This window comes from Formica exsecta, unplaced genomic scaffold, assembly GCF_003651465.1.
Source record: "Formica exsecta isolate Colony F162 unplaced genomic scaffold, ASM365146v1 scaffold1, whole genome shotgun sequence".
NCBI lineage: Eukaryota > Metazoa > Arthropoda > Insecta > Hymenoptera > Formicidae > Formica > Formica exsecta.
Window position 1 is genome coordinate 74,817 of NW_021848337.1, and position 18,948 is coordinate 93,764.

At 39.6% G+C, this 18,948-nt stretch overlaps 1 protein-coding gene across 3 annotated transcripts in view; it reads right to left on the reverse strand.

Annotated features, from left to right (window-relative positions):
* Positions 1 to 565: 565 nt before the first annotated feature.
* LOC115246078 (teneurin-a) overlaps positions 566 to 18,948 on the reverse strand; it is a 486,292-nt gene continuing 467,909 nt past the window's right edge. For all 3 annotated transcript variants that reach the window (XM_029824669.1, XM_029824678.1, XM_029824687.1), the window contains 10 exons: positions 17,798 to 17,917; positions 14,371 to 14,555; positions 11,471 to 11,622; positions 10,471 to 11,129; positions 10,165 to 10,400; positions 8,880 to 9,985; positions 8,435 to 8,657; positions 6,267 to 8,257; positions 5,845 to 6,028; positions 566 to 5,768 (listed from right to left, as the gene is read on the reverse strand). In XM_029824669.1, coding sequence (XP_029680529.1) covers positions 4,807 to 5,768; positions 5,845 to 6,028; positions 6,267 to 8,257; positions 8,435 to 8,657; positions 8,880 to 9,985; positions 10,165 to 10,400; positions 10,471 to 11,129; positions 11,471 to 11,622; positions 14,371 to 14,555; positions 17,798 to 17,917 — 5,818 coding nt within the window. In that variant the 3' untranslated portion in view covers positions 566 to 4,806. The remainder of the gene's footprint in view (positions 5,769 to 5,844; positions 6,029 to 6,266; positions 8,258 to 8,434; positions 8,658 to 8,879; positions 9,986 to 10,164; positions 10,401 to 10,470; positions 11,130 to 11,470; positions 11,623 to 14,370; positions 14,556 to 17,797; positions 17,918 to 18,948) is intronic.

Genomic DNA, 18,948 nt, shown 5'->3' on the forward strand with positions numbered 1-18,948 from the left:
TATATCCAATTCATCCTATATTTATACATCCAAATGTTTTTAACAATGCAATTAATTTTATTTTTATTAAGTCAAAATCTCATTTATTTATTTAATATTTAATAAATAAGAAATAAAATTATTTACGTTTCAGTTCAACATGTGATCAACGTATTTTCAATACTTGGCTTGGAAGAAGATTGAAAGCGAATCGTTTGACAAAGTGACCTATTCAAGAAGACATCGAGGGTAAGTCAGAAGTGAATGACAAAGCTCGAAAAACGTTTTTCCGGTTTTTATTATCATATATAGATCATATATTTTTTGAAAACACTTAATATATTTTACTTAAGATAGTAATATTGTAAGTTTATTGGACATGCTGGTTGGATCGTAACGCTGTCTGCCGCGTGGCAATGATTTAAGTGAAAAATTCGTAAATTACTCACTTCCGATGCTTCTCTATGATGATCATCGAATAAGGATGTGTTTTCCACACGCGGGTAGGGAAGGAGGGCGCAAGGACGAAAAAATACATTTATAAAAATTACTCGTGATCACCGTAACATTTTTGTTTACTGTTTGAACGGGGCTTCGTCAAATGGCAGAGATAAATTCTTCCTCTTTTTTCTTTTTTTTCTTTTTTTTTTGTTCTTTTCCTACAGTAAGATGGAGCGTCTTACATGAAATCGATCGCCTTGTCGATGCAATATGAAATATTGACGTAGTGATAATTCAACGTACATGATGCGCGTTGATTTACCTGTCTATTTACTGTTTATTTTTATATCTATTTTCTTCTCTCCATATCTTCTAAGTTATCACTAAACGGCTGCGGCATTCGATACCGTGTGTTTGTGGCGTGTGTTGTACCTTTGTGTACGTGTGAATGCATTATATATGTTTTGTATATGTATAGTATGCAAATGGATCTAGCTGCTGGGAGACAGGGCTGAGCGCAGTTTCAGGCAGGTTCCATCCAATTACAGATATATTATATCATAGCAAACATCGTGACTATTTACAATAAATATACAATTGATTACGTTATATAAATAAAATATATATAATATCGTATCGTTAGGTTTAGGTTTACAGCAACACGTGACAGTAAACAATTAGATCAGCGGCAAAGTAGCATAATCTATCTAGGGTAGTGGTCGTAGTAGCATTAGCGTGGCTGACTCTTTTTCTTTTTTTTTGCGCTTGTTCACTCTTCAATATCTCTCACTTTCATGCTCTCTTTCTCTCTTTCTTTCGTTCTCCCTTTCTCTCTATCGCTCTCACATCAATTTCCGTCATGATTTCCGATTACATTTTCCTCTTTCTTCGGCGTGTAATCTCGCTCGAGCCCGAAATCGCGCATCTCGAGAACCAATCGCGCCGCAATGCACGGATCGGCGGTTGCTGCTATAATTGGCCACTCTAGCTCCTCTCTCATATATATATTTATTTATTTATATTTATTTATTTCATATAATTATTATTTCTTCGCGCGTTTTACTTCGTTTCTTTTTAATTTAGAGAAGTACGCGGAATTGTCGCGGTCCCCCGTGACCGCCCGCGGGGGACGAACGAATCTGGAACGAGTTCGCAAAAACGAGAGATAAAACTTCACGGAAGTTAGAGAATGAATTTTTTTCCTAATATTATAATCGCGTAAAACGGTCGGGCCTCGAATCAAATTTGGGGACCCAGCCCGTACACATCCATGACTGACCCGCTCATTAATTTGACACGTGATATTTAAAAATAGTCGATTCTTCTTGAACGCATATCGTTGCCGAATCCAACGGCGAATAATACGATTGAAGATCAAGAGTGCATGGGACAGTGAAAAGCAGGTGTGAGAGGCTGGCTGGCCAGGGAGGGACAATGAGTGTTTAGATGTCCACGAATGTCGAAGCACTCCTATTTTGCTTGTCCAGAGACAGCCAAAATCCTCAGAAAATTGACGAAAGTTATCTTTATCTTATCAAAATAAGAAGCGATAATTGGCTCATCATTATAATTATGATTGTTAATATAATATAGCTAAGAATTATTATTGAAGTCAGCGTATTCTCAGTTAATAATTCATAATTAAAACAAAAGCGATTGCACGTAAAGAATCAAATACAAAATTTAAAATAAATTTTTCACAATGAATATTTTCAAGATGGATGCTTTCTAGAGATGAATAAAGGGAAATAGAAATAGAGTATTGGTTCCGACTATGTTAGATAAGCGAGGGAGGAATGCAGCTCGACGATCGAGCTTGTTCGCGCGGCCGTTCGCGAGAAAACGCGATAATGAACACGCACAGAGTGCACAGAGAGCGCTTAACGTGCGCGATTTCACGAGTTCCGTTTTGCGCGTCGTTACGCGCGTTCGCGCGTGCGACGAGAACGTGAAATGTACAAAAAAGATCGTCCTTGCGATCTCGATGGCACGAGCGCGCGCGCGTTTTTCCGATGGTAACTCGTTTTGGACCGCGATGTTGGGGATCGTCCAAACAGCACAATACTTAAAAGAAGCAGAAAAGACGCACTAACATTTCGAATATCCTTTGGGCATCTTTCAGACGTCTTTTAAAATTTTGCATTGATTGGATAATATAGATCTAAACACTCGCTCGAGTTAAAAATACGTTTTACGAAGCTTTCCTATATATGTATATATATATATATCTCTCTATATATATACTTTTTTTATACATTCAGCATATAGATAACGTTTTTTTTATCTTTCATCTATTCAGACAGCAATGTCGTTGTGCCACTAACTATCCATAAACGGCACCGTTTCTAAAGCCGCAAAATATCAATGGCGAGTACGAACGTTCATGGAGACGCGAGCAAACAATACGCGGATCGATAGATCCGGGGTTTTTACAGGACAAGGGTGAAAAAGGAGAATCATTGAAAAATGGTAACGAGGAATTTCCGATGCTAAATAAGTGGTTCAATGCACGTATATGAGCTTTGTGCGCGGGCGATCAGCGCACACATATACACATATACATGCGCGCGTATATACACACACATACATACAGGCGAAACGATCGGTACTTCGCGGGCAGTAATTTTGGATACACATATTTAGAGTACTCTCGGTTAGGGAACATAGTTTACGTTCGTTACGTTCATATCCAGCAAGCACAAATATGCGATATTGTATTACATATTATTTACCGATAAAATCTGAGTTTATCCCTCTTTCACATTTTCTTTGTTTCTGGATTATACGCAGACATCATACGGCACACCCGACGCTCCTTTTTTCGCGAATTATAAGGGATACCCACCATCGATCCCGAGCGACTATTTCCCTGCGCGCACAACAATGCGATATAAATCACCGATCGGTGACAATCGGGAATACTTATACGCTACGGATAGGATACATCCACATGTTAAAAATACGTTTAGTCTCGCTATTGGTATCCGACGTTCTCATACACACTCATTGTCGCAGTCATCATTTTATTTCGATATCCTCTCAAATCTCTCTTTCTCTTTCATTCTCTCTCATTCTCTCTATCGCCGTACAAGAAAAGCACCACTTTATAATACAAATTCGTCTCATTCTTAACTGTCTAAAGCCGCGAACGGAATTCAAGCTCGAGACCGCGCGATCGAGTCCGCACGATCGCCGTTTCTCGTCCTCTTTTAGGACACTGAGAGGAGATCGTCTCTCTTTCAATTTCTTTTCCTCGGTTCTTTTTTACTCTTTATCGGGACCATTCATTGTTGAGACACATTCCGCCCGCATTGTTCGCGCTCGCTGCCGCTTCCCAGCGATCGCAATCTGCCGTCTACTTCCATTATCTATCATATTTTTTCTAAGTCCGACGTTAAAATACCGCAGATTTAATGGACCCGGTCGGGCAAACATACACGTAGCTTGTTTACATCATTGTTAACGTCAATAGTATCGATCTGATTCATATTCCCCTCGCATTTATTCTACATCGAAAAAGATTGCTACGTCAACGTAAAGCTATGTATTGACTAGTTTCTCTCACTCGAGTCGCTCTCAACAACGAATGGCCTGTTTCCCGATTTTTTCTTCGCGATATACCTATATTTACCTTGTATCGATGCGGTGTACCGTTGTGCAGTTTGCATGCACAATACCACGGTCCGCCGTCGTTTACTTAGGCCTCGAGCGCAAGCTCGACGAGCTTGCCGGCCTTGCGAACATAGCTAAGAAATGGCAGATCATGTAATTTAATTCAGACCTGCGAGCTAGCAACGAGCTCCAACTGTATCCACGTTGCGCTAAACCTGCAGAAGGATCTCGCAATGTTTTTACTTCCTTCCAGGTTACATACACATACACAATCAGTATTCCGGTATATATCCGGTTATCCTTTTTTCCCGGTTATCCTGCCGTCGCTTATAAGGCTTTCGCGGATCTGCCAATTGCGGATCGGTCGCGCAGCTGGTCCGTGGAGCGAATGCTTGGTGAAATTCGCGTTCCTCCGCGTGTGCTTAACGCTCTTACACACTATATAGCCTATATCTCGCGCGCAGTGTATATATATTTATAATATATATAATATAACATTATAGTGTTTTTGGCATCTTTGAAATACACAAATAGACTTTGGTATAAAACTTTTTGATAGTGTTCAGTGCACGTTTATATATGCGCATGCATATATATGGACGCTGCGCATTACAGCGACTCGCTCGATTCTTTTACCCTCTCGTCAATTTTCATTTCTTTCTCTTTCTTTTTTTTCTGTGATGTCGCTCACACGAATGTTCCTATGGTTTCGATACTGGACAATGTCCCCGCGGGAGAGGGACGATACGACTGTATCTTGAATACGGTATCGCTCTAGCACATCTTGTCCAACCACCAGAATTTACAGGACGGCGCGCCTCTCCTCCTGCGTCGTTTCTTACTTGACTGATCGACGATCTTCTTTACAAATCTGATATTATAAGGGTCTTCCGCGAGCTCGGGATATTGCTGCGCATCGTGTATGTATTCACCCTCGTAATTGGACGCGAGGCCAACCTTTATTATTTCATCCTGCTCGGCGACCATCCATTCAACCGAGGTAGGAATGTTCGCCTTGAGTGCCTCGCGTTCTCGATGCCACGCTTTCCTGATAGCGGTTGCCTTCGCGTGATGCAATAGTCTCTGCTTCTCTTTCTCTGCCGTAGTGCCGTAGCGGAGATTCACTACATAGCTGGCGCCGTGTATTTTCACATCGATAAGCGAGCTGCTGCCACTGCCGTTCTCGTTCTCATGAAAAGTCGTATTTACCTGACCGCCCAATCGTTTCAACTGACCGCGATCCTCACTAGCCCGCCAGGTTTCCTCCTTGACGAAGTAGAAAGCATCCTGCTGTGCGCTGTGCACGACGAATGTGAATGGCAGGAAGTACGAGCGATTAAATACAGATGTAAATACGTCGCCGTAAATAGCGTTAGCACTTGGTACGCTGGATACCACCGCCTGACCATCGGCAGTTCTTGACACCAGGATACCCTTGCCGAATGGAGGATCGGATGCCGCACCGAGACGACTAGGTATCAGCTCGCTGGTGTCCTTCTTCAGAGCCGACCGCGGCGGTGCCGATAGGCTTACCGCGTCACCCGAGTGTCTCTGGGCAATATATGCGAGGAAACCGGATTGGACACCTAGATTGCGCGTTCTTTTCTTCTTACCGAATATGGAAGTACCCGGGCCGAGTGCTTGTGGTACAAGACTATCTGGCAGCTCCTCCGGGAATAATTGTGGTGCCAAACTCTTCAGATCATATCCGAGATGCGACAACCATGATATGTGATCTGGAAAATATAAAAATATGTAAGATATGAAGTACATATTAATGTAAATTGATTCATATTGTCAGTGTAAATTTACCAGTTGGTTGACTCGGTCTGTCCGTATGTCTGACATCGATAGGGTCGTTTCCGTTAAATCTGTAAAGATGTAAATGTGTCGGCTTGTTTATGCGATCCAAAACATTTTCCCAGAGCGGTGACATCCACTGGCCTATCAGCGGATCGTAAACCTTCCCGTTTGGCATATGAACCAGAGACGTGACCTATAAATCAATTATACATTAAAATATGAAATGTGGCAAACGAAACTTTAGATACCATTTATATTCAATTTTGAAATTATCGATTTTTCAATGTATGTATGTGTGTGGAAAATTTTATCATTATCTTTTTGTCATATTTTATTTTGCCATTTGTACATTAATTAATATTTTATTTTATTAGAATATTTCTAAAGTTACATGTGTGTATAGGTGTAATGAACATGCAATTTTTATTTACCTGATCCAAAAGTCCGCCACAGAAGTCAACCGGTAAATAGAGATAAGGATTCGAATCGTAAACGATATGACCATAAGGCGATCGCATAATTTCTCTAATGCCTTCTCCATATTGATTAAAGATCATAATGGGCGTACCGCACTGATCGGTGGCAATATAATATTTGTGCCGATAGACTTGTGCATATATAAGATGTCCTCTATCATCGTAGACCAACGACATCAATTTACCGTCGCGCGGACTGTATATTTGACTCACTTCGTGTGGACGTTTCTGATTATTATAGAAGAATTGCGTAACATTGCCATAATTGTCCTTCCTGGTGGCTAGGCGATCTAGATGATCGTAATAGTATCGTACGTCGAAGCGGCCGCGTTTGGTAGCGCGCACAAGAAGCCCTTTGGCATTATAATTGAATCTTTCCTCCCTCGCATTTTGCACCACTAGACCTCGATTGTCGTATTTGTAGAGGCCCTCGCCGAACTTAACAATTCGGTCCATATTATTGTATTCCATCGGGATCGTGTTACCTCGATATGTAAGTGATAACATGTTGCCGTTCGCATCATACTTGAAACCCCAGGGTTCCTGTGCCTCTACGCCAGTCAGTTGACCGTCGCAGTCCCATGTGTAGTTTTTCACGTTGGTGTACGTGTTAACGGCGACATTGCGCGTATATGTTCTCGTCTGATTAATGCGGCCGCGTGAATCATGCGTGAACTCCATCCTGAAAACCTCCATTCGATGAATCGTAACAGTGACCTGAGTTTCCAAGAATCTATCATCTGTGGTGCGCGAAAATAGCGCTGTGCCATCGAGCACAGTCGTCTCATTGGGTTGTGGTCTCATCACTTTGAACTGGCCGATCTGCTCCAGCATTCCTGATCTCGGACTATAAGCCATGGTATGTGGCGGCAACGTCTGCCCGCCTATTCTACCTTGTACCGCAATCAGACGGAAATTCGAATCATATTCAAACGTAAATTTGGCATTGCTCAGACCAGTCTTGGCGCCGAAATCTATACGCTCTTCTACTAGGAGACCCGCACTATATTGATAATCCCACTTGTATTCCACGTCTCTTTCAGAGTGTATTACCTCAGAAGGTAGCCCGCTCTCGGTGTATCTGATTTCACTCTTGCCATCGCCATGAACAACTTCCGCTAGTTGACCCGAGGTGTGATACCTATAGACAGTACGAGCTCCATCTCCTGGGAACACGGTTTGCAGCAAATTTCCATCATGACTATAATGCTGCAAGTAGGCTCTGGTGCTGCCAGGCGGAGTGTACGTCACTCTGAGAAAACCGAGAGAAGCTTGACAGGAAAACGAATGTTTAGTTTCCGATGGCAGAATAATGTGTCGTAATCCACCGTCGTCGTCGTACTGTAGCGAAAACTGCCTATTGCTGGCGAGCGTGATTTTCGACAGCATATTGAAATCATTATAAGTGTATCGTTTCGTGCCGTCCTTACTGTTGGTGATTTCTGCCAGTTGCCCATGTCGGTCATAACCGTACGACTCGTCGGAAGCACCCCATTTCCAGCTATCAATTCTATTGAATCGATCGTAGGTGATGCTGAGATTATGACCCTGCTCATGCGGTTGCCAGACTAAGGGTAGACCAGCCAGGTCGAAGGTTACCGTCAACAACGGAGTTCCCGCTTTATCATAGAATGTTTCGCGGCTAAATGCTTGCTCGAACTCGACGCCTATCATTCGGGTATCATTCACCCAGATCTCTCTGTTGAGTGTTTGCTGGGGGTGGCTAACATCGCCGACCAGATTATACGTCGTCGTCATGGTGTTCGTCAATTCACCCAGCGACATCAATTGATAGCTCCACATAGGCAACATCTCTGCTTCCACCGGCAAAGCTGCTTCTAATAGCGGATGCTTCGTCGTAGCCGCACTCAATATTCTACCGCCACCAGGTAGAAATACTTCCAGGCTGCTATTCGTAAATGCGACTGCTTTCATGAGCTTAGTGCCTGCAAATACGAAATTATATAAAGTTAAGTAACTTATAGGTTTTCTTTAATTATAAGTTCCCTTAATAATAATCATAAGATTTAAATATATTGTATCGAGATTAGGCATGATAGATAAAATGAAAATAATCTAATAATAATTTGTCTAATATTTAAATAATTTAAAGAAATACATACCGTCAGTAATTGTCAACATCTTCGACTTCTCGTTCTTCATCTTAAACTCTATGGACCGCTGTTTGTCACCTTTTGATAAGGCTTGCAATGGGGCAGACACTTTAACCGATAAACCTTCATCGTCAGATAAATCCGATGATAATTTCAGTTTTTCGCCTGTTGGCAGTATCACATCGGTGACACGTCCCAAACTATCGTAATTGTATATATACGTTTCATCGCCCTGAAATTCATAATAAGATATTGCATATTGTTTCGTAGTACATTCGTACAGACTAAATATATACTTGGTTTTTTTAATAACAGATAATTTATTCGTCAAAAAATTTCTAAAATATTTTCGCACATGGTTGAAAGTGAAGAAAAACAATATAAATATATTTATTCGATCAAGTTTTATCCACATTATTGATAAAATTAAGTAAAATAGAAATTTCTAACTTACTCCTGAACGACTGGTAAGCAAACCAGTTGAGCCATCATAGCCCAAAGCAATTTCTGCTCTGCCGCGTTCGGATAATTTTTCCAAAAATCCAACCGCCGAAATCTTCAACTCGGACTTATGATCTTGAGTATTTTCGATAGAGCTAACGACGCTACTGTAATCTCGTAGAAACTGAATCTTATTGCCCGCACTATCCGTCACCGTGGATAATTTGCCGAAGCTTGTATTCTTGCTGTACAAGAAAGAATAACGAGTCTTTCCAGATGTCAAGTCCTTCGTGGAGATGTGTTGGCCATAACGGTTGAATACGTAGATTTCATTCGAAGGCGGGAACGGAATGTGGAATTCTCCGCTCTCGTCATGATTCGGAAGGTATGGTTGAAGAGCCAAGATATGAAGACTGCCCTGATCAGCCACGTGCAGGATACCATCCGGCGAAACCGCTAGTGCGGATATCGCAATGAACTTAGCATTCGACGATAAAAGTGTCTCAGTGCTGCTAGTATCATCTGTGCAGGCGCACGCGTCCATATCTTTAGTACTAGGTGTGGTGTTATTGCACTCACATTGGCCGCGCAATCTTTCCTGCTGTTGACCTGCAAAATGTGACATCTTCCCCGAAGAGTCAACAATCCTGATGGAATTCACTCGGTGAGAATCGCGATCCGCTATATACAGTTCACCGGTTGGACTAAACCCGACAGCCAATACCGATCCGAGCACTTCATCCGGTTTCTTCAGGTTCGTCGTCATCGACGAATTCAATTTCGGTAGCTCTGCATTACTGTTACTATTGCTATTTGCATTGCTAGTGCAATGAAGAGGTGTACCAGCAACTACGCGCACTTTCAGATCGCTGGTGAGTTTCAAGACTAGTCTATCGTCGATAAAATGCAGAGATCCGTCCAGCGGGCTCAGGGTTAGTCCAGTCGGCCATTGTAATTGAGCCTGGTGTGCAGGGATGGCTCCGATGCAGGGCGCCGGTGACCAATGATTATGATGACCATGATGTCCTACTAGCGTGTGTATAATACCTCGCGGATCAACCGCACGAATGTTTGTCCCATCGGCAATGTACATCGTTTTGTCGGCCGCAATTGCAATTCCTATAAATCACAGTATATAAGTTACATCTTATGAATTATTTTGCAAGCGGCTTTTGAATTTGTAATCTTTTTTATTCGGAAATATATGCTCGTAATTTTGTAACATTATTAGAAATTGTTCTAATGATACAAGTGTCTTTCGAGATAGTGATATAAGCACATCTCAATTTCTCCCTTACCTTTGGGATGAGCCAATTTCGCATGGATGGCCGGACCTTCGTCACCGCAATGTCCTTCATCACCCGGAATACATCTTTCGCCATTTCCAACGACGGGCTCGATATTGATACTAGGATCCTGGACTTGTTCGAGCGAGAGAGCTTTCAATATTTGATGCTTCTCTGGGTCACTGATGTACAAGTGTCCGTCAGCCGGCGAGATGCACAAATAATACTGATATGCTACTTGAGTCGCGCTGCAAGAGATTTGAAAAAAATTAAATATCAATTTGCATTATATAAATTTCACAAGATTTCGAAACTTACCTTAAAATCAGGACAGTGTAAACTTTTCCTTCGGGCGTGATTCTACGCACGAGATTGAAGTCTCCGACATATATGCTGCCATCGGGACCACTGGCAAGCGCTACCGGCGTAAGGAGTCTGGCATCCTTAGCAAGTCCATCGCAATTTTGGCATACCAAGGTTCTCTGGAGACCGGTGCCCATCACCACTTTCACAGTACGAGGATACTGCTTGAAATGGAGAGTAGAGCCGTCGCCTTTCTGCAGGATCCCCTCGTGGAAGTTGTAATGGTGATGGATGTCGAGTCCCCAGCCGCCGATATCGGAGATATCGACGTCGAATCCTTGCAGAGTGGCCGTTTGCGTCTCCCATATCACTGACGGACATGTAGAATGCTGATAACCGATCGAGATCCTCGCTTGCGCCACGCCGTACACCTTCTGTTTATAAACGTTCCTCTTGTTCCAAGCGAACGTGTGCGTCAAGTTCGGGTCGGCCTCGTACGTTTTTGTGTGGAGCGAACCCTCGATCTCTACGTGTACGTGTACGTGCGTCAGCGATTTCGGAATGAACGGCCCAGTCAGTTGCATTCTCACGGTAGAGAGATAGCCCGCAGCTTGGCTGCTTTGATACATCAAGTGAAGATTGGAACCCGGAATAGCGATGCTTTCTTGCACAATCTGCAAGCAATGTTTAGCAATTATCGCAATGTTAAAGCAGTCATGCGCAGTGCTGCAATTGTCGTAAATGTTGTGAATTGTTTCTTTTTCGGTGCTTTTTTAGCTTTTAATGCGATACATCACCGTATAAAAATTGTGATTTGGCATTTATTTATCTTAAGATCTTGTTGCTCTTTCTCTATTCAGAGATATCGAAAATGGTTAGTCTATTTTTAAAAAAAGTAATTATATTGTATAAAATTTTTTATCCTACAGCAGAAGAATCAAAATACGATATTATTTTGGTTAATGCAATTACTATAACATAATTATATTAAATCGCTTCGGAAATAGAAATTTACCTGATTTTCAGCAAAAACCAAGCTCTTTCCAGGCAAACCGCCAATTTTCTCAGGCATCCATGTGCTAACAATAATAGGTCGTAACGTTTCGTGATCATGTTCCAAGCACGGGCCATGCTCACTAAAGAGTCCCATCGAAATCCCTGGGAAGCCTATTATATTGTACTCCATAAATGATAAGAAACTCAAAAATCTATAACACTCAAGGACGGAACAAAGACGGCACACACGTTGAACAGTTCTGGAAACGAATACTTTGCGAAGAATATACGCGGATAACAGACGCGAAAAAAGCGATAATATAAATTACATAAATTCTTTTAACAAAATCATTGCAAAAGAAAAGTCCGAGTTATTCGCTTTTTTGTTATCGTTTCTTTTCCCTGCAGGGTTTGTTGGTTTCAAGTGATTGAGCACGTACGCGCATTTATCGAAACGTTTGTGACGTTAATAGGTAACACGATCCAACACGTAACACGAGGAGATATACATGTATATATCGGACCGACCGACAAAACAAAAAAAAAAAAAAATCCTGTAAATGCATATCCGAGGTTCGATACTTACCCACTGCCGGGCTCGGCGGTTGGTTAGATTTATACGACTCGCCTTCCTTGCTGAGGATCATCACAACGGGTGGCAGAACGACGATCTGATTCCAGGGTACGAAGACGGTCCTCGTGAGAGGCTTGAAGGGGCTGCGTTGGAATTGAAGCGTCACGGCGCCTCCGCCATTGACCAGGACGTCGAACCTGATCAAAGTACGTAAATGCATTTCGAACTCCATTGCCGCTGGTATTACGTAAGGATCCGACGTAGATCGATCAAGATAGTGCGCTTACACTATCTGGAAATGAATGTCCGACGAAGCCTTAGAGTTGGAACGCGTATCTTGGAAGCTTTTTCATCCCATCTGATTAGTTTTCTAAGTATGTGACATATATTCTTAGCTACTGTACATATAACTTTGAGATATATGAAACTTTTTCCTCATATAGAAAAATTCATCTATGCTACAACGAATAATGAAAAAGTTTCTATTTTCAAAAAATGATATATTTTTTATCTTTTTGTTTTTTTAGAAGTTTCGCATTAGTAAAATAAAACCATATATATATCTCAAATTTTGATGTAACAAGAATAATTATCAAACGAAACAATAATTACATTTAAGGTACAATATTAAAATTTCCTTGAGAATTATATTATATGCATTATATTACATTATGCATTTTATTTATCGACGTGAACAGTAGTGATTTCTTATTTATATGTGCTTTGTAAATCCATTTTTCAGACCCTTCGTTATTTAAGTTTGCACCCAGGTTCAAACATACGCTATGGGATTTAATAAAGTGATATTCTTTCTCGTATAAAATTACTAGCTTCTCTGAAAGTTGGAGCGGGAAACAAAAATTCTCTCTCTGTAAAACACGTTTTTAACTAGATTTATAGTAGCACTATATATACTTATATTAGTATAATATACAATATTAATCTAATTATAAAAATTAATACTTCCATTAAACTATCTATAATTTTCATATATTTTTAATAGTAAATTTTGGGGACTAAATATATACAATATTCTTCGAAATTAATTATCTTCCACCCTAAAATAATTTCAATGTACGTGTGCGTGTGTGTGTGCGCGTATGTACTTTATTTCTCTATTAGAGAGAGAGAAAAAGAGGGATACTTCATATATTAAACATTTATTACGCAAAAATTCACAACAGAATGTGTGTTTATATTAATACACGGTCAAATTATTATGTGTCGCGATCGCATCAACAAATTCGTCTAATTGTAAGTTATAATGTGCTATTAACGATATTAAAAGTGCATTAATAAATAGAATAATACACGCATGTTATTTCATATTTATAAACATTAATTACACTTACATACTCATAGGTGTGGCATTCTGGTTGTTGGATTAATGTGAATTAAATCGGGAGAGAATGCCTGAAACAAAGTTTCGCAACGGTCGATATGCGAACACATCTCGACGACCGGTGCACCGAGAGCCACAAACTGAGCATGGTACATAGGTTTGCGCAGAGTAATTAGTAAGCTTTCGACATCATTAGCTCGGGCTTTGATGTGGTCTAGTATCCCAACTCCTCCGCTTTCCTGTTTCAGAATTATTCTCTCGCCAGAATTACTGTATACCCTCCTCGCGTCTGATATAGTCGTTCCCGCACCGCCTACCTCCCCCTTTCATTACAATGCAGTCTTGATACTATCGCGCAGAACGTTCAGCTCTGGCTATACATGTCGTGCCCATCATGTGCAAATGCTAATACAAGGACGACGATGACAACAACGATGAACAACACATGTATTCATCGCTGTAAACTGTAAACGGATGTAACAATGGAAACGGTAGGATATAATTCTTTCTATGGATCTCTTCACCGGTAATGTATTATCCTCGATAGCATGATTTATTTGTTTTACTCTCAAGAGTAATTAGTAATTAATAAATACGGATTTAAGATATGTCCTTAAATGTTCTCAGAGCGCGATGGTAATGTATACATATAATAATCTGGATTACGTTTGTGGTATCCATCATTTACGTTATGGATGTCCGTCATAATCGTGCACAAATCCCTCTTTCAAAACAATATTATGCTGCTGTAATAACTATATCAGATCATTGCAAAAGAAAAGTCCGAGTTATTCGCTTTTTTGTTATCGTTTCTTTTCCCTGCAGGGTTTGTTGGTTTCAAGTGATTGAGCACGTACGCGCATTTATCGAAACGTTTGTGACGTTAATGGGTAACGCGATCCAACACGTAACACGAGGAGATATACATGTATATATCGGACCGACCGACAAAACAAAAAAAAAAAAAAATCCTGTAAATGCATATCCGAGGTTCGATACTTACCCACTGCCGGGCTCGGCGGTTGGTTAGATTTATACGACTCGCCTTCCTTGCTGAGGATCATCACAACGGGTGGCAGAACGACGATCTGATTCCAGGGTACGAAGACGGTCCTCGTGAGAGGCTTGAAGGGGCTGCGTTGGAATTGAAGCGTCACGGCGCCTCCGCCATTGACCAGGACGTCGAACCTGATCAAAGTACGTAAATGCATTTCGAACTCCATTGCCGCTGGTATTACGTAAGGATCCGACGTAGATCGATCAAGATAGTGCGCTTACACTATCTGGAAATGAATGTCCGACGAAGCCTTAGAGTTGGAACGCGTATCTTGGAAGCTTTTTCATCCCATCTGATTAGTTTTCTAAGTATGTGACATATATTCTTAGCTACTGTACATATAACTTTGAGATATATGAAACTTTTTCCTCATATAGAAAAATTCATCTATGCTACAACGAATAATGAAAAAGTTTCTATTTTCAAAAAATGATATATTTTTTATCTTTTTGTTTTTTTAGAAGTTTCGCATTAGTAAAATAAAACCATATATATATCTCAAATTTTGATGTAACAAGAATAATTATCAAACGAAACAATAATTACATTTAAGGTACAATATTAAAATTTCCTTGAGAATTATATTATATGCATTATATTACATTATGCATTTTATTTATCGACGTGAACAGTAGTGATTTCTTATTTATATGTGCTTTGTAAATCCATTTTTCAGACCCTTCGTTATTTAAGTTTGCACCCAGGTTCAAACATACGCTATGGGATTTAATAAAGTGATATTCTTTCTCGTATAAAATTACTAGCTTCTCTGAAAGTTGGAGCGGGAAACAAAAATTCTCTCTCTGTAAAACACGTTTTTAACTAGATTTATAGTAGCACTATATATACTTATATTAGTATAATATACAATATTAATCTAATTATAAAAATTAATACTTCCATTAAACTATCTATAATTTTCATATATTTTTAATAGTAAATTTTGGGGACTAAATATATACAATATTCTTCGAAATTAATTATCTTCCACCCTAAAATAATTTCAATGTACGTGTGCGTGTGTGTGTGTGCGTATGTACTTTATTTCTCTATTAGAGAGAGAGAAAAAGAGGGATACTTCATATATTAAACATTTATTACGCGAAAATTCACAACAGAATGTGTGTTTATATTAATACACGGTCAAATTATTATGTGTCGCGATCGCATCAACAAATTCGTCTAATTGTAAGTTATAATGTGCTATTAACGATATTAAAAGTGCATTAATAAATAGAATAATACACGCATGTTATTTCATATTTATAAACATTAATTACACTTACATACTCATAGGTGTGGCATTCTGGTTGTTGGATTAATGTGAATTAAATCGGGAGAGAATGCCTGAAACAAAGTTTCGCAACGGTCGATATGCGAACACATCTCGGACGACCGGTGCACCGAGAGCCACAAACTGAGCATGGTACATAGGTTTGCGCAGAGTAATTAGTAAGCTTTCGACATCATTAGCTCGGGCTTTGATGTGGTCTAGTATCCCAACTCCTCCGCTTTCCTGTTTCAGAATTATTCTCTCGCCAGAATTACTGTATACCCTCCTCGCGTCTGATATAGTCGTTCCCGCACCGCCTACCTCCCCCTTTCATTACAATGCAGTCTTGATACTATCGCGCAGAACGTTCAGCTCTGGCTATACATGTCGTGCCCATCATGTGCAAATGCTAATACAAGGACGACGATGACAACGATGAACAACACATGTATTCATCGCTGTAAACTGTAAACGGATGTAACAATGGAAACGGTAGGATATAATTCTTTCTATGGATCTCTTCACCGGTAATGTATTATCCTCGATAGCATGATTTATTTGTTTTACTCTCAAGAGTAATTAGTAATTAATAAATACGGATTTAAGATATGTCCTTAAATGTTCTCAGAGCGCGATGGTAATGTATACATATAATAATCTGGATTACGTTTGTGGTATCCATCATTTACGTTATGGATGTCCGTCATAATCGTGCACAAATCCCTCTTTCAAAACAATATTATGCTGCTGTAATAACTATATCAGCTTAAAATATGAATTGCCTAATTGCCTCTATGTGTGTATGTGAGTGTGTGTGTGTGTGTGTAATGTTGAATTATTAATATAAATTTCCACTATCCATTACCATATCTATTAGGGGCAAACCAGAATGCACGTTTAAAATCATTTATATCACATTTATATACATTCATATAATTATTCCAACTCAGGCATTTCGTCTGACATTTTAATTTACGTGTGACAAAATATTGGATTTTTTTATTTATGCATAATATTAAGATGCACACTACGTTAATCGACCAACGATAATCAGTTTTTCAAATAATAGCGTCTTAAATACCATTAATTATCAAAATTATGATATTTAAGACTTTCTCACAAAGAACTTTAAATAGAGGATATATAAGATCAATTTGATATTCCTAAATATTTTAATTGTGCAAATGCTAATACAAGGACGACGATGACAACGATGAACAACACATGTATTCATCGCTGTAAACTGTAAACGGATGTAACAATGGAAACGGTAGGATATAATTCTTTCTATGGATCTCTTCACCGGTAATGTATTATCCTCGATAGCATGATTTATTTGTTTTACTCTCAAGAGTAATTAGTAATTAATAAATACGGATTTAAGATATGTCCTTAAATGTTCTCAGAGCGCGATGGTAATGTATACATATAATAATCTGGATTACGTTTGTGGTATCCATCATTTACGTTATGGATGTCCGTCATAATCGTGCACAAATCCCTCTTTCAAAACAATATTATGCTGCTGTAATAACTATATCAGCTTAAAATATGAATTGCCTAATTGCCTCTACGTGTGTATGTGAGTGTGTGTGTGTGTGTGTGTGTAATGTTGAATTATTAATATAAATTTCCACTATCCATTACCATATCTATTAGGGGCAAACCAGAATGCACGTTTAAAATCATTTATATCACATTTATATACATTCATATAATTATTCCAACTCAGGCATTTCGTCTGACATTTTAATTTACGTGTGACAAAATATTGGATTTTTTTATTTATGCATAATATTAAGATGCACACTACGTTAATCGACCAACGATAATCAGTTTTTCAAATAATAGCGTCTTAAATACCATTAATTATCAAAATTATGATATTTAAGACTTTCTCACAAAGAACTTTAAATAGAGGATATATAAGATCAATTTGATATTCCTAAATATTTTAATCCATCATTAATTGTCACTCTATTACAGTTTTTATATTATATTTTACTAAGAAAAACTGATAGCTCTTTAATATATGTTAGTATAAGTCATTATTTGAAGTTAAATTGTCGAATAATGTATGAGTAGATTATTGATCCTTACCATCCATCAGCTCTGGTCAAGGTAAATCCGAAGCGCGAATCCCTGTCCACGGACACTCTGATGCCTACTATTCCGAGTCCTTGTTCGGTAACAACTTGGCCTCGCATCACCGCAACTCGACTGTTACAAATTATAGATATATCGGGGTCCACCGAAACCGGATCGTTTCGTCGACCCATTAATCCGCGCAATGCTGATTTAAAACGAAATATTTTCAGAATTTATATTTGTCTACATTCGGAATGCAATTTCGATCGGTGCGCACGTTACAGTGAAGTTATATGTTCAGTTTTGCGAAAAAATCTAGTTTTGATAGCATTCTGTTGGAATATTGTCCATATCATAAAAACAAAATGTTCTAGAGAATCATGTTACAAAATATTCAAAAATATTATCATAACTTTATAATCAATTTTTACTCAAGGTTTTTATTCGTAAAAAAAATATCTTGACAATTTTAATTATTTCTCTAATTATATCAATACTTTTGCTTCCATAAGATCTGGAAAAGTTCGAATAATCTCACGATTAAATTTTCTGCGATCGCGCCGTGAGGAACAAAAAGAAGGACAACGTTAAAATACCCACTTAGTGTCCGCCTAATTAATGGGTAATGCGATCATACCACTCGGTCGGTGGACGACCGGTGTCTTTACGCGAACGCGGACGCGAGCAATCGATTTCGCCTGTTAAATCAGCTTCCGCGGTCAACGGTTCAATGCGATCCAATATTCTCACTTCGCTGCCAATACAATCCGCAACTCCATTCGACCGACATTCGACGGCCGCGTTGCCACGTACAAGGGAAGCTAATGCCTCTGGCTGAATCGAGGAGCGATACAAATTGATTTTACAAATAGAACAATGCCGCGTAGGCAAGGGCTGGCACGAACGGGGGTACGGGCCAGGGAACAGGCGGCGGCAGGGGCGGCGGAGGTAGCGGAACACGCGCAGTGCGTCGACGATGCATTGTGCTCGCGAAAATCAGCATTTTCGATAGTGGCGGTGGCAGCGAGGCGGGAATATTCTTCTCGGCACTGACTTTCGGGATTTTCAAAGATGAGAAAAAAAGGAAAAAAAGAATTAAGAAAAAGGCATAATATATACTTCGTCCCGAGGGGGAAAGAGGAGATGGAACAGGAACTTTTGTA